Here is a 15,613-nt window from a genome sequence, read left to right on the forward strand (position 1 = left end):
CTTTTTTCCATTCACATCTGTCACTAATTCCACACATTACTTTACGTCATGCCTCTGGAATTCAGCTTATGGACATGGTATATGTCAGCAGCAGTAGTGTTGTTGTTGTTGTATTACTGTTGCACAATACCATCATTAGTGGAGTAACAGCTACACCGCCAGGCCAACAGTCAGAGCCCAGCTCACGTCGCTCCCTGGGATTTGATACTGTTCGGTTACGGTTTGCACTCTGAGTCAGAGCTGATAGGACTGTGAGGGTTGAAGTCCCAAGACAGATGTTAGAATGTTAAAGAGTTGTTTGGAGCTTCCTCTGATTCGACTTTAATTTTTTCCAAAGAACATTTCAAGGAAGAAACTCAATTTCTCGAGAAGAGGAAGAGAAGCAGGTTGTGACCTGGTGGGACGGACTCTACAGAGAAGGAATTCTCTGACGGAAACGACTAAAAGTTTATGAAGAGAAACAACGTTGTTAGTTTGAATAAAGTAGCTTCAGCGTCTGCCGATGCTTTCATTGCTTTTGGGACAAATAACCAGGAACTAATCCTTAGATTCCATGGAAATCCAGGACATGTGCTCGACCGTACTCCTCACACATGCTTTATTGGCACTGATGAAACAGGTAGAGTTGCAACTTGTCGGCAAGGAAGAAAAAAAACAGACCAGACAAACAATGGAATGATTATATCTTTCCAAGCGGAGGATGAACTGAGCTACCTTGATGGGCCAACATTAATCACTGTTCAGTCATGTGATTAAAGGCATTTATATCCTGCTGTTGTTGCAGGTCTTCTTCTATCACACATCTGTCAATACTTCACTTGAGCCTGGAATTAAACCCCTGACCTTTCAGTGAAAAGACAACAAAACTCCACCATCAGAGCCACGGTGCTTAAAAAGTGCTTAAAAAAAAAGACCCTGTGACTAATTTTATGTTGAATAAAAACACGTTCTGTTGTGGCCATGTTGTGCACGGAGCAGTGCAATCTGTTCAGAAGAATCAGAGAGCAACCGAAGCACATTAGAGGCTTCCTGTTGCTTTGTACGGTGAAATCTGATTAAAATAAATCCTTATCATTCACAGTTTTTCTTTCTCGCTGCAACATCTTCAACAAGCTGCTCACAAACCACATGTAAATCAAAAACAAATTAACCCAGCCATCATGCTGTACCGAGATAATCCGAAGTCTCTTATTCATTTCCTCCTCGTGCCTCCTTCAGGACGCCAGTTGCCTGGGTTCATGTTTCCCATGAGTCAGCCTCATGTGTCTCACTTCTATGGTCTCACCAAGGGGGCAACCACAGAGATGGAACAGAAGAAAAAAATCAAATAAAAACACACTCTCAGGCGCGCACACACATACACCAGAGTACCAGTGCAACCAGGAGGCTCACCAGAACCAGATGTTATCGCTTACAAACAGATCGAGACAATGCAGGGGGAGGGACGCTGCAGTCACTGCCGCTCCAACAGACCTGAGTCACAGCGCCTTGGTTTTTAGGGAGTGTGTCGGGGGGGCTTTGAGGAACACAAGTTGAACATGACACGGAAAACACTGTCAGGAGACAGGGCGTGGAGGTCGCACACAGACGCACAACAACGCATCGCCCGGAGTCAGATGTGCGTTTGCTTTTTTCTCAGTTTTCAGATACGCACATGGACACCGTTTTTTCCCTCCACACCATTTTCCTCTGACGATATTAATAACGGGAGGTTTTAAAACTACGTTGTATGGCAAACTTGGGGAACGCCCGTTGTGTATCTGGCTCCGTTTTCCCCTGAAGACTTACAGATGGTTCTAACCAGGTCAGAGATGGAAACACCTCATAGCTTCACAGAGAACTCTCCTGGGAAGCTGTTGCAATCAAAGCACGCCCTCAAAAACTCTGGGGCTGACTTCATATATGGATATATTGGTGGGCAGTTTTTTGAATTTGTCAAAAAAAAAAAAACGCCCCTTGACTCCAACACCCACATGAAGTCTCCTTCTCGTTGCCTTCACTCATCACAGAAGCTGTTCTCCTACTCCCTGGTTCTAATCTTGGTTTGACAGATCAGTGGCCAAACATGGATTCTTTAATGAAGCATTCGTTTCTTGAAAAAAAAACCCAGCCTGAAGTCTGGTCTTCGATACTTTTGGACATTGTGGTGAGGAGGAGGAGGAGGAGGAGGAGGAGAAGGAGGAAGGCCAGTCCCCTGGCATTTTTGGGAGGACAAATTGGAAGAAGAAATGGAACAGAAGGAAAGACTGATAAGGGAGTGAGGAGTGAGATTCAGAGGAGAGGAAGAGAGTGGGGGAGTTACAGGGAAGTGATTTGAGCTGAAGTGGGATGACTTCCAAAAATAGGGGGAGAGAAAAAAAAAAACAGATTTTACATCAAATGTGAAAATCTTGCAGGAGGAATCTGATTAGTCACTGGCTGAAAAGGGAAAGTGCGCTCTGATCGGGGGACGGTGATTCAGATCTTTAAGGTCCAAAAAGACATTTGTCCACAGGTCTGAGGTCCAAGGGTGGGACACATTGTGGGGCGGGGGTGAAACATGTGACGCAAGGTGGTCGCACACGTGCATGTGAAATTTTTAATGCCCAAAAAATCCTGCCATATTCAGAACATAATCTCCTGTTGATTCAATACAAAAACAAAAATACAGTAAAAATATAATAGAATAAAATAATAATTTCCATTAAATCACCCTCCAATCTGGACCTCCTGTACGTCTCCGTCCTCCTGTGGCCTCTGTCAAACACTGACTAAACTCTAGATCTCATGCAGTAACTCAAACCAAGAGGCCTCGCTGCAGTTCAACAGCAGCACCAGTGGGAGAGACGACAGCAGAAGACAAATGCACAGAGATTGTGGTGTGGTTGTAGTAAACCACCGCCGCTGCAGCTGCTGCTGAGGGCAAAACTATTCCTGCAGCTGAAGTCACACAATTCCAGCCGGCAGCCACATTGAGTAAGGGCAAAGATATTCAGTTAATCTTTCTGTCATGTTATTACAACACCTCATCTGTGAAGCCTCCTCGGGGTCTTCGTACGACCGTGCGGAGAATATGAGCTACAATGCAGCGAGGAAACATTTCAGTAGTCTCTCAACCACAACCACACCCACAGAGCTGGGATTTTTTGTGGAAATTTCATCTGTATTTAGACTATGTCCTTCTTTCCAAAACTCCAGAAAAACATAAAATCCTCAACCACATGGCTCAACTTCCTTTCTCACGAGATTTAGGATACAATGAGGGCAGAGTTTGGGAAGTATGCTCAGTCCCTCCGCTGCCAAGAGTCAGGTTGAAACCACTCATAATGGCAGAGGGGAAGCTACGGCTACAGGCCGGCTAATTTAGCTCGTCATAGCTCAGAGGTGAAAGGTCAACTGCCTTTGGTGCAGCATCTCTGAAGTGAACTAGTGCTTCAAGTCCGAGGCGTCTGTAATAAATGGATTTGTGTCACATGAATCCAAACAGAGACTGAGGCGGGACGGTCAGTGAATACTTCAACAAGTTTTTGTTTAGAGAGGAAGATGGATTTTTAGATGTAAACAGAGGATAGGTGGAAAAAAATAAACTTTGTTATCTTTATGTGTGAAGATCTCTAAATGAGTCTTAGAACTGTTTCCCCTCTGATAAACACATCCTCTGTGCCACAGCCAGAGTCAACCCCCATACATCCAAGTGCTTATATTTGCACCTTTTTTTTAATGATGGTGTGGGTGGTCTTAAACAAGCTGGCCTGGACCGGACTATCTGTGGACATAAAAATACATGGCCATCATCTTATTGGTCCTCTGGGGGGAGTTTGGCTGCAGACAATAATCCATAGGAGAATATTTCTTCTTTTTTTTTTTTACACGATACAATCTTTTCTCTGCTTTTCTGAAGAGTTTCTGAGCCCAGGAGTCTATATGCATCAGAATGGAGCTCAAAGATCTAATAAGTCCTCCCTTCAGATCACACCATTGTTTGCCATGGTGGTTAGAGAAAGGGAGGCACTGGTGATGGGGCCCCAGTCATGACATCACATGTGAGGGCAGTGGAAGCATCTGGTCTTGGGTGTGGAGGCCTGCTTCTCCCCTCTCCACCACGACTGGCTCCAGCAGTGACTCAGGGCCCTTAATGAGGACCAGACTGCACACATCAGGCTGAGGTCACCCTACGGGAATCTCTGAAGCTCGGTATGTGTGTGTGTTTAGCAGAAGGAGAAAAATGCGGGAGGTGTATTGTGTACGTGATTGTGTACGTGATTGTGGAGGTGTATTGTGTACGTGATTGTGTACCTGATTGTGTGTGTGTGAACACGCTGGGCACCAAAGCTGAGGCTGCACCTCTGTGGTGGTGGTGCATGTAAAAGAAATGCCACGGAGACAAAGGACCTCACACACAAGTTAAGTTCTCATAAAGGGAGTGAAGGCAGGACAGAACCATGTTCAGGCTGTTCTGACATTTACTTGAGGGAGCAGCGAGACGTGAAACAGTCCCCGTAAATTATGAACAGTAGTTGGGAGGAGTCGAGACCGGAATATAAACTCAGCTTGGCACGTTAAAAAAAAAGAAAAAAAGATTTGTATTAGCACTTTCATTTTTCATACTAAAAGTGAGGAATTCATAAGACAACATGAATCTCACATGTCACAGGAAGTCTCCAGCGTGGGCCTCTGCTACACGGAGCAGGAATATATTGAATGACAGACTCAATGCAAGCAAAGGAGGCCCCTTGAACTCAGAGTGTCCTCCCACTCTGGGAAATACCCTGTGGCCATTCATGGGATCTGATCCTTCCTTCGAAAACTCCATGTAAACCAGGCACGCAGAATGCATTTTATGGGGAATTATCTTCAGGAACTGTTTGTGTTTACACAGATGTTAATCTGAGGGGATGAACTGAAACCTGAGGCGCGGGCGAAGAGAAAAATTCTCTGGTTGTTACAAAAGTTTTTTTCTGAGTGCATTCAAGTCCCCAATTGTGGTCTTGTGGAAATCCACCGAGGTAGAGAGGCAGAAGAACTTGAACAAAATTGTGGCAATGTTTTTTTTTTTTTTCAATTACAGGCTTCACACTACGAGCTAGCTGTTAGCTTCTCTGTTCATGTCAATATAGTTAGATCTAATGTACTTTTGTTATCTGTAAAACCATATTAATATTGAAACCTGCCAATTGAGGAAACTGCACCGTGTTGAATGACCACATGGTCTCTGGACTGCTTCAGGAAATCACTGTTGCCTCACATAGTTCACCATCAAAATGTTTCCTGTGACATTTCCTTTTATCACACCCAGAGGAAACCGAACATCAATTTTGTGCACAGTCAGGATTCTGGGTTTTAAAAAAAGATTCAGGTTCACCTGGAAACCAAACTACAGGTTTTGGATCGTATCACTTTTGTTCTTGGAATTTTCTTGAGAATTGAGATTTGTACAAAGAACAGCAGCCAGTCAACAGCACATTGTTGGATCACCTACTCACCGGGTTCTTTGGCAGTGACGTCTTTTACGACGTGCTTGGCCATCTGGGACAACTGGGACTGGAACCTCTGCAAGGCCTGCTGCAGCGCGATGATGTCTGCGCCGTGAGATCCACAGGTGGCGTTCATCCTGGAGACACAGTCCTGCAGACCCCTCACGTGCTTCTCCAGTCCGTCCTTCAGCTCTTTAATGTTAGCAGAGACGTCGTCCAACCGTCCACAAACCTGCTCCAGTTTGTCCACGCGTCTGTTCACATCAGAAAAGCTCTGCGTGTGCTGTGTACACTGACTGAGTTCAGAGGTCATCTGCTGTCTCAGAGTGTCCAGCCTGCTCCTCAGGTCTTCTATTTGAGTTTTGGAGTCATCAGCCTGACCGCTGGGTACCGTGATAACTGGAGTCCAGTCGTTCCTGGATGGTCTTTCATTGTGAACCTGCTCTGGATGACAACACGTGGTGTTTATTTTGTTCATGTCCCGGTTGACAACACGTGGTGTTTATTTTGTTCATTTCCTGGCGGTATTTGTCACTTAACTCAGAGAAATCATCTCTTAAACCAGTAAGTCGTCTCTGAAAGTCTTCCATCGTCTCGGTGTTTCTTTTATCTGCAGCCGACGGGGTTTCATCACTCAGTTTCCTGATCTGCTCCGTGTTGATGCTGACATTGGTGTGAAGAACGTCCAAGGCCTGTCTGTAGCGAATCAGGTCCTTCAAAATGTTTTCAAGTCCATTTGGCATCTGTGGTAAAGCAGCTGCACCAGCGTGTGGCGCTGCGCTGGAGCAGCCCACAGAGCACAACTCTCCAACAGCATTGACCTTGTCGTCCAAACCTTGAAGGAGGAACTTGTTGTTGTTGACTTCCGACTGGATTGCGTCCATCGAGACACCAAACATGCCTGGGAATGAATTGTTGCTCATTTCCATCAGCATGTTGGTGAACTGGTCCTCCATGTTGTTCAGACGCTCGTCCAAAAGCTGTCGAAGTTCAGTCACCTCTTCCACGATGGTACGTGTGAGCTTCTCTTCGATGTAGAAACAGTGAGTTTCTGCATTCTGTTCCGTGATGTTCAACCGAGCCTCCAGCTCCTCCATTTGTAAACTGAAATCACTGTCCTGCTGAGGGGCGGACAGGTGAGCCAGCTCATTGTCAATGCGGACATTCAGGATACGGTGAGCCTCACCGATACGGTCGATCTCACGCCACAGGTCCTTGTGGTCACCGTGAAACTCTTCCTTCTTGGACGGATCTGTCTGTCTTTGTGTCCGTACGGGTCCATCTGCGGCCACCATGTCCAAACGTAACGTCCTGATCTCCTTTCGTAGGTCAGCCTCTTTAGAATCCACCAGCTTGGTCAAGCTGACCAAGAATTCTTCATGGCTGTCCTCGCAGGTCTTCTGAGAGGACTTGACCTTTTCATCACACACACCTTCTATCTTGCTCATCCCTTCCTCCACACTCTGGTCCAGCTCCTTCCTCAGCTTCTCAAATTTACTGTCAATGTAATTCTGCATAGCATCGAGGTCTGTTATGGCTGGAGTCTGAGACTGAGAGGCGTCCATGAGGACACGGATCTGCCCCTCGTGACTCGTCATGGCTCCTCTGATGTCCTCCAAAGCTTCGTCTTTATTTTTCAGAGCAATACTGATATCATCTAACCGGGCCACTATCTTTTCAATGGCCTTGTCTCCAGCGATCCCAGTTCTAGAGGCTTGGTGACCATCTATCACTGCCGGGTTCTCCTCTGTGCCTGTCGTAGCAGCGCTCTCTGGTGACCGTATGTTTAGCAGCGTAACCAGCATCTTCTTGGTGTCCTCCTGCAGGTCGGTGCGGAGGTTGGTCGTTAACCCTGTCAAAGCAGACTGGAAATCCCGGACTGTCTGAGAGAGGCGCTGAACTTCACTTTCCAGAAGCTGCACCTTGTCTGCCCCCCCATGTCTGGTCTCATGGTGTCCTGTCTCTCTGCGCTCTGGCCCTGCAGTCAAAGATGGAGTACATTTTTCTTTTACACAAACACGTAAGAACAAAGTGATAAGACACAGACTATGATCAGAGGAGGCTTACTCTGAGTGTGTCTGGTCGTATGTCCGGGGTTGGAGGGGAGGTAAGGAAGGACTCCCAGCCCTCTGTGTTGATCTGGAGATGGTTTGGAGTCTTTACAATCTGGACCTTGGAAACCGGGGCAGCATCTCCAACTCAACTCAGTGAACGTTCTGTAGCCAATTTTGTAGGTGGGTCGAAAGTGCGTTTTATATCTGCAAAACAGAGCAGCAGAATTAAAAACCTTTTTTTTGTTTTTGTTTTTTAACTAACAACCACTGCATAACAGTGGGAACACAGAGTTACAACAAAGAATTAGGAGTTGACCGCGATTGACAAAAGCTTCTCCTTTTTCAGGCAAGGCCAATTTCCATTGTTCCTGGTGAATTAACTTTTATAGTCTTCAGCCAAGGCAAAGGGTTTCAAAAGACGCAAAGGATGACATCATATCCCCGGAGATGTGAATAACATCTGGAAAATCAATGTCTCAACAATCATTTTTTCACATTTCCCAACTGTCACCCGTACTGATACCAAGGCTGAAAAATAAAATAGGAAAACTGGACTCCTCTGGGGCCGTTTCATTATAATATCTGGCCTGCAGCGTTGCATTCAAATCCCATCCATATGTGAGGTAATACAACAGTAAGCCAACACTGTATGTCGTAACTTTACAGAGAAGTTTTTTTTTTTTTCACCTTCTGCTCTTCTTGCTTTAGACGTGGCTTTCAAAACGTTAGTCTCTGACCTAGAAACAATCAGTTTCCATGGATCGTTTCCACTCCGCCGTGGATCGTGTCCACATGTTTATGAGAGTGAGAGTGAGTGCAACGGAACCAAAGCATGCTTCGCATATTTGTCAATGCTGACGTGTAGATGAATGTCAAGTAAAGTGAATGTTGTAAATATGTTTCATCTTTATAGTAAGGATGGTTTTCAGACAGAGGTTATCATCAGCTGTACCACCAGGACAAATGAGCCTCTTTGGGGAATTGTTGAAACGCTGAGTTTAAAAGACAAGGACACAGAGTTTGCCTGAGCACTAGGAGTACTTGAAAGTGCTTGAAAATGTTTCCAAGGTTTTTACAGCAGTGTTTTTGCTCAAAACTGAACAATAAAAGAGCGTAAAAACACCAGGGCGATTCGATTAGATTTCATTACATTTTTCCCTCACAACAAGTTGCAGGTGACGGACTGACTCATCGGGTGAAGAAGAACAAAACATCAAAATGCTGATCCTCTGATTTAGCGGAACCTCTGTGGTACAGTTGGGCGGCACAGTGTTAGGAAGTGGGAAAGACTTTGAAGTGTTTTGTGACCTGGAAAAAGGTGTGTGACCCCAAGGTGTGTGACCCCTAGAGTTATTACAGTTACAGGTGTTTCCTGCTTCCGCTGTGTGTCTTTCAAGGCCTTTTTTAAAAAAAAGGTGCAGCACCACCTACGTTAGATCACTGTACTGTTCAACCAAAGATACTTTATTTTTCCTTGGTCTTTTTTATATTCCAACTCTTTTTTTCCCCACCGCAAAGATACATTTTGTGTCAGAACTCTGAGTCCGTCTCATGCATTTAAACATGCATCCTCATCCTCTTCCCCTCTGCTCCCCGAGATGCTCACGTCACTTGTTGCTGGCAGTCAGGCTGATACGCTGGGCAGGGGGCCACCACAGGCTCCTGGAAGCTCTCCACACTCCCCTGCACGGCACAGCTCACATTCTTGTGCACTACATAGGCGCACCAGTTCCTGAAGGGGGGGGGCAGGGGGGCAGGGGGAGAAAACAAACAGCCTCAGCATATACAGTGTAGAGCAAGATCTGAAAGTATGTAGTAGGAGGAAGATGCTAAAACTACAGGAGATTAGTGGGCTTCTGAGTTAGATAAAGTAAATGAGCTGAATCTTGGCCTTTACATGTGCATCCATACACAGATGGTGCAGCTCTGTCATGTTTTAGGGCTGTATTTCAGCAGCTGATCTTTAGGACTGAGTCTTATAGGAAGAGGAAGAGTTGGTGCGTTCAGGGCAGTGGGTCGATCCGTTGAGATATTGTCAGCTCGGCCTCCACAGAGCTCAGACTTCAGACCTGGAATTTTTATCAAGAGGCTTTGAAACTATTCCTCGGAATGACATAAAAAGTATAGGCCATTCCCTGTATGTTTACACAATTTACAAACGTTCCTTTGTGTCTGTACACAGAACTGTTTTACTGTTGGACATATTCTATTTGATATTCATAGAAAGTGCCTCAGATCTCTCTCTCTCTCTCATGTTCTGTGACATAGTCACTTTATCAGTGGACAGAGTCAGTAATGGTCTCCAGTAAACGACTTCAGTAATCACTAAAATTCCACGTCTTATCTGGATTTTATCGCCACTGGCCGTACCGGCGAACTGGAGCCAGATTTAGCCTCATGCTGATAAAGGCACAGTAAATGTTAGCTTGTTGCTTTTGACCATAACAGGCTAAACTGCCATTGATCTAAAGCAGCGGAGTCTTCTGTGATTTTACACCAAGTCATGACTTGCTTATGTGCCTCATCAAAGGATTGAAGTCCATCTGATCTCTCAGATTTCAAAAAAGAAAAAAAAAAAAAGATTGATCTTCATCAAAATATGCTGCAGAGCTTTATCAAATAAAAAGTTTAGTATTTTTTGCAGGCTTCCAAATTACTTATTTTTAATAGTTGAAAATGTCAACGCTCTGCAGTCTCTCTGTTAAAAACATGTTTTACTTATTTAAATTAAACTGAAAACGTTTCTCTAAAGCATTTTCACCTTTAAAAACATGTTTTACTTATTTAAATTAGACGCCTTTTAAACTGAAAACGTTGCCTTTGGAGTGCCTTCAAGTACCTCCAGATAAAAAAAAAAAAAAATCCAACATAGCCCTTGGAGTGCCTTCAAGTACCTCCAGGGTATGTGCAGACACTGGTCTGTTCTACTTAAACTTTCCTGCAGCAACTGCGTGGACACATTAGGGTTTGCAGACCCCCGTTTGAAGACCACAGATCTAAAGCCAGTGCCATCAACAATACGCAAATCTTTGCATCATTTTCACTGAACAGCCCTTTATTAACGTGTTATTTAAAGTTTTTTTTTTTTTTTTTTTGCGCAGTTTGCAGCCTGTGTGAAGTCCGAACTCACCTATTCCTGTGTCTGTGGACTATCCCAGTGTGTGCAGACCCGTGGAACAAGTCATAGGAGGAGGACGCGCCGTAGGAGAAGTGAAGGTTTAGGAGAAGTGTGAAAACTTTCCACCGCCAGTCCATCTCGTTCCTGTAAGTCATCCTGCAAACTGTGGCTGTGGAAGAGTTGCTCCTGCCGTGGAAAAGCAACGGCACCGTGTTATTACCATGCGCGTCGTTCCCAAAATCACACTGACCTACTAACTAAACCACAATCAGTCAACTTAGTGGAAGTCCATTCTCCTCAGCTCCCAGGGAGTGACGCTCAGTGCCCACACCCTCCTCCCAAAAAATTCCCAGATGAGGAAAAAAAGAAAATCCCCCTCAGACATGAAGGGTTTAAAGTTCAATGGCGGTTTAAGCGCGTGTTAATGTGGCGTGGTTTAATTTGATCATTCTTAACGAGGAGTCGTTAATTAACGACGATGCCTCTGTGTGTGGAGTTGATCGAGGTTTTGTTGTCAGCCCACGGCCATCGGTGATGAAGCTTCACAGACTGTTTGTCTTTGAAATGTTTCTTTATTTAACCTTGATTTCACTAATTTGGTTTGTATTGAGATTTAAATGGAAACTCACACAAAAGACAAGAGAACAAAGATGACAGGATGTAACAGACATATAATGACATTAAAGACATCAGGAAGGAGTCATTTTGAAATTTGTTTTAATATCTGTGATAGTGACAGTTAGTCCATGGTGAGGTAACAGTTCCCAGAGATAAATATTTGTGCATTTCCAATTACATTTTTTAAAGGCACATTTTAATGTGCACAGAGACAGAAAATAAAGTACCACAAAGGCATCACTGCACAGCACTCCAGGCAGGGATCCATTGTCACCACTCATGCTGTGTGAAAGTGTGAGCAAAAGGCGAGTTTCTGTCATCACACATATATTTTGTGACATGGCCTGGAGCAGTTCTCCTTTGAAAACCAGGACTGAAATAAGACATGGCTGCTTTAGAGCGCTCCAAAGAGACGGTTTGTTTGAGGACAAAAACAACCCCCAAAAAACAAAAACAAAATGCAAAAAACATGTACATGTGGAAACACATATGACATGACATCACTTATAACAGCTGTGTCCCTGGTTAAACTGTTGTGAGTGGAGCTGGTGGTGGTGGTGGGGGGGGGGGATTGGCAGGGCCAATGTTGCCACTATAAATGTGTCTGTTATTATTAATGATAATAAGGATAATCTTCATCATCATCATCATCAGCAGCAGCAGTCACCAATCATCTGTAAACATAAACTAAAAAAAAATTAATGATAATATTAATAATTAAATGCATCCTCAACTGATAAATGTCTGCATTTCAGCTGTGTTTACAGCAACCTCTACAGGTACATAAAGGCTTAAATCTGATCTAAATTATTTACTTGTCTCCTCTTGATCCCTAGAAATACCACCATACTGCAAAATAACACCACTTTTACCAATAATAATAATGATGATGATAATAATAATAATAATAAAACGTGATTTACACATGCTATTTTTGAATGGTTTAAGTTGTGACTTGTTCCTGTAGTGTCCACAAGAGGGCAGCACAGCAGCAGTAAGAGAAAACAAACGTCCAGTGAAGTAGCAAGTTCCAAAAGAAGTAGAGTGAGAGAATCTGGAGACCTCAACCGGATCATGCTCACTTCTTAAATTATTGTTTTACATTGAACTGTACAGATGATGAGGTTGAGGAAGTTCATCTAAATCAGCACTCTCTGTCTCCCCCTCTCTGTCTCCCCCTCTCTGTCTCTTCCTCTTTCTCAGTCTAATCTCATTGTGACAGTAATGGTGCCCATTAGCATTTACAGCCATTGTCATCAAGTTCTAATTGTGTTCCAGCACTTCAGAAGGTCACGTGCTCCTCAGCTTGTTCTCTCTGCTCTATTTACAGCTGTCACACACACAGTCACACAACACGTCCTCCATTCAACTTCTGACAAAAACACACACACACCACTGTGTATTCAATTAAAAACTGTTACTTCAATGCGGCTGGATGTTTTCAACTCTGCGTCGACGATGCGTTTGTCACCGAGGCGTACGGTACGTTTTGCAAGGCCAGCCTTCAGACAGAGAGACAGATAGACAGACAGACAGACAGACAGACAGACAGACAGATAGATAGATAGATAGATAGATAGACAGATAGATAGATAGATAGACAGATAGATAGATAGATAGCACTTCACCAACACTGGCTTGGAATTCTTTAAAATGAAGTGTGCCCCCCTCCTCTCCTTCAGCCCCCCCTCCCCACCTGAGGCCTCAGCCTTGATCTTTATGTTACCATAACTGTGTTGGTGCACCGGTGGAGCCTGTGAGGGAGTACAAACAGAGCTTCATCTGAAAGCAGCTCTTTTGTGCTGCGTTGCAGAGCCTTTACACCACACACAGCAGAAGGCTGCTTCACATCTCATGGATCATAACAAACTGAGCTGGAGCCAACAGTCACAGTGAATGAAGCCTAACCTTGGATTAAAAACGGTTTTGTGTGTGTGTTTTGGTTTTTTTCCATGTCCTTCTGCTGTGACCACTTTCATTTTGCCGGCATTTCAGGCACCGCGTGCCGACGCCACGACACCGCTGCGACCGGTGGGAGAGAGAAGTCATGCAAACACAACCTACACCAGTGCCTGTGAAAGCAGCGTCTGAGCGTTACTGCAGTGTCAGTCCAGCACCTGCAGCTCAGCACTACAAATAGGTTTTAATGCAAGATTTTTTTTTTTATTGGTAAAATACCCAAGAGCCTCTGCTCCGGGGAAATGTAAGGCTTTAATGAAGTGATGCACAAATGCATTGGCTTTTAGCAGATCAATGCAGTGAGATGTACATGTTTAGGTTTAATTGATAATGTCATTAAATCTAACAGCATTTCTACATCATTTCAGCCTTTCACATCAGATATCAGTTGGATAAGAGTAGAGTGAAAATCTTCTGTCAGTTTTATAATGTGATCGATGGAGAATATTAATGGTGAAACTGAGCAACAACAGCAGCAAAATATATCAAAACCTTTTTAAAAAAAACCTTTAAAAAAGCATGATTTTAACAGAAAGGACTAAGAGAAAAATATGGAAAAATAGACCGAAGCTAAGGTAAACTAAAATGAGCTCAAGATAAAAAAAAAAATAGATCTAAAAATGAAACTTAAACACATAAACACACGTCAGTCTCCATACAGTACATACTGTCCAAGTGTTTATTCTTATTTACTCATAAGTTGTTTTCAGAGCCACATAAAAAGTCACAGTAATCACAGCTTGGAGCTGACATGTTGTTGTACAGACACTGTACTCCAGATGAGAGGATTGAGCTTGATCCCCTCCCCAATACCCCCCCCCCTCCTTTGTGTAGAGAGACAAACTACAGCATCTCGGCACACGTTTACGACGAGGCAGCTGAGAATAACGACGTCAGTCTCTCACTCTCAGTGGCTTTTGAAGATGAGCTTGGCAACAAGGAAGACGGATTGTTGATACTTCAGAGAATTGACTCCACCAGATTGTCTGGCACCATTATTTTAGATTTATCCCCCCGTCTCTACGTCTCTCTTTTTCTCACCTTTATTTTGCTTCCCACGGGCCGAGGCTCGACGGAGACTTTCGCTTCTGTTGACTAATTGCAAAACACAAACAACAGAATGTCGAATCAAAGATTTAATGCGGTAAAAAAAACCAATATTGAGGAGACGTTTCAACATATTTATGTCAGATGGAAACAGGTAGAATACAATATGTGGGATTTATCACAGAGTACACTGTAGTACGTGATTTAAAAAGATCATATTGAAGTACTCGTTAAAGCTCACTCTACTTTCTGTTTTCCTGAGTCTCGTGGGGAGACACATAACGACGGAACAAATCTCAAGAAGCTCGGTCACTACCTTGTTGGAGGTGTACGGCTTCACAAAGCAAAAGGAGCTCTGTGCTGTGATGTACACACCAGGGAAACACCATTAGCTTCAGTTGGTACCAATTGGCCTTACACTGGAGGTTAGAGAGGAATGGTGGAAGGATTCCTGGTTGCATCGTTTCAGTAAAGGCGACTGTGTCGTGTCACTATGTCGACTGCTGCTGCGGTGACCCCTGGTGTAAGGACAAGTTATTAGTCATTCTTCAAATAGCTCTACGCAGCAGTCGACCTCATCGGAATCAAGCAGTTCATTTAGTTTTTTGTTCAAAGCTCGCGTGTACGTAGGATTGTACGTAGGATCGTACGTAGGATCTGCCATGATCATAAAAGAAAGTTCAAACAAATGTCACGGTCGGAAATAGACTGAGAAACACAGTCACATTTTTCCACTTTGTCCAAAAAGTCAGACCAGGAGACGCACGTGTGAGGACAAAAGGATGGCGATTGTTTTAATGGCCAGTAGATGAACACTAACAACACTTCCACCCACACGTGTACACACACACACACACACACACACTCTCCTCTCCTGTCGCACATCGACACACACACCCGTGGACACGCGGCAGATTAGGAAAGCTGATTTATTAGTTGTAGAATGTTAATATAGCTATAAAGTGCACTCATGAATTGTTAATTAAGGCCGTGGAAATCTCGTCAACTGAAATGTTAATGAGGTGAGGAGTGTGTCGGGGCAGAGAGGTCTGCACGAGCCACTGAGCAAATACAACAGATGAGCTGGATCCACAGACCCTGACCCCTCCTCTCCCGCCGCTATAATAAGGAACGCCCGGGGCACCTGGGACGGGTGTCGCTTGTTGGACCAGAGTAATTAAAGTAATGAATGGTGGTGTGTGAATTAACCATCGTGGCGGTGAAAGGTGATGATAAATATGGTCCGTTTTTACCAGCAGCTGATATCATATTATAATGACGACTCAATGCTCACACGTCCGACAGCTCAATCATCCTTAACTCAGAGTTAAGCCCGTCCACCCAGAGGTATTTCTCTGAGCTCA

The 15,613-nt window shown here is 44.2% G+C and overlaps 1 protein-coding gene across 2 annotated transcripts in view; it reads right to left on the minus strand.

Annotated features, from left to right (window-relative positions):
- The window catches only part of emilin2a (elastin microfibril interfacer 2a), a 16,396-nt gene extending 5,455 nt beyond the window's left edge, over positions 1 to 10,941 (minus strand). The window contains exons 1-5 of one of the 2 annotated variants that reach the window (XM_025066034.1): positions 10,638 to 10,941; positions 9,114 to 9,239; positions 7,521 to 7,711; positions 5,979 to 7,431; positions 5,463 to 5,941 (exon numbers count right to left, since the gene is read on the minus strand). In XM_025066034.1, the coding sequence (XP_024921802.1) occupies positions 5,463 to 5,941; positions 5,979 to 7,431; positions 7,521 to 7,711; positions 9,114 to 9,239; positions 10,638 to 10,780 (2,392 nt within the window). In that variant the 5' untranslated portion in view covers positions 10,781 to 10,941. Of the gene's footprint in view, positions 1 to 5,462; positions 5,942 to 5,968; positions 7,432 to 7,520; positions 7,712 to 9,113; positions 9,240 to 10,637 lie in introns of both variants that reach the window. The other variant, XM_008334515.3, reaches the window with a different exon arrangement.
- Between the last annotated feature and the right edge of the window lie 4,672 nt (positions 10,942 to 15,613).

This window comes from Cynoglossus semilaevis, chromosome 20, assembly GCF_000523025.1.
Source record: "Cynoglossus semilaevis isolate Cse_v1.0 chromosome 20, Cse_v1.0, whole genome shotgun sequence".
Lineage (NCBI taxonomy): Eukaryota > Metazoa > Chordata > Actinopteri > Pleuronectiformes > Cynoglossidae > Cynoglossus > Cynoglossus semilaevis.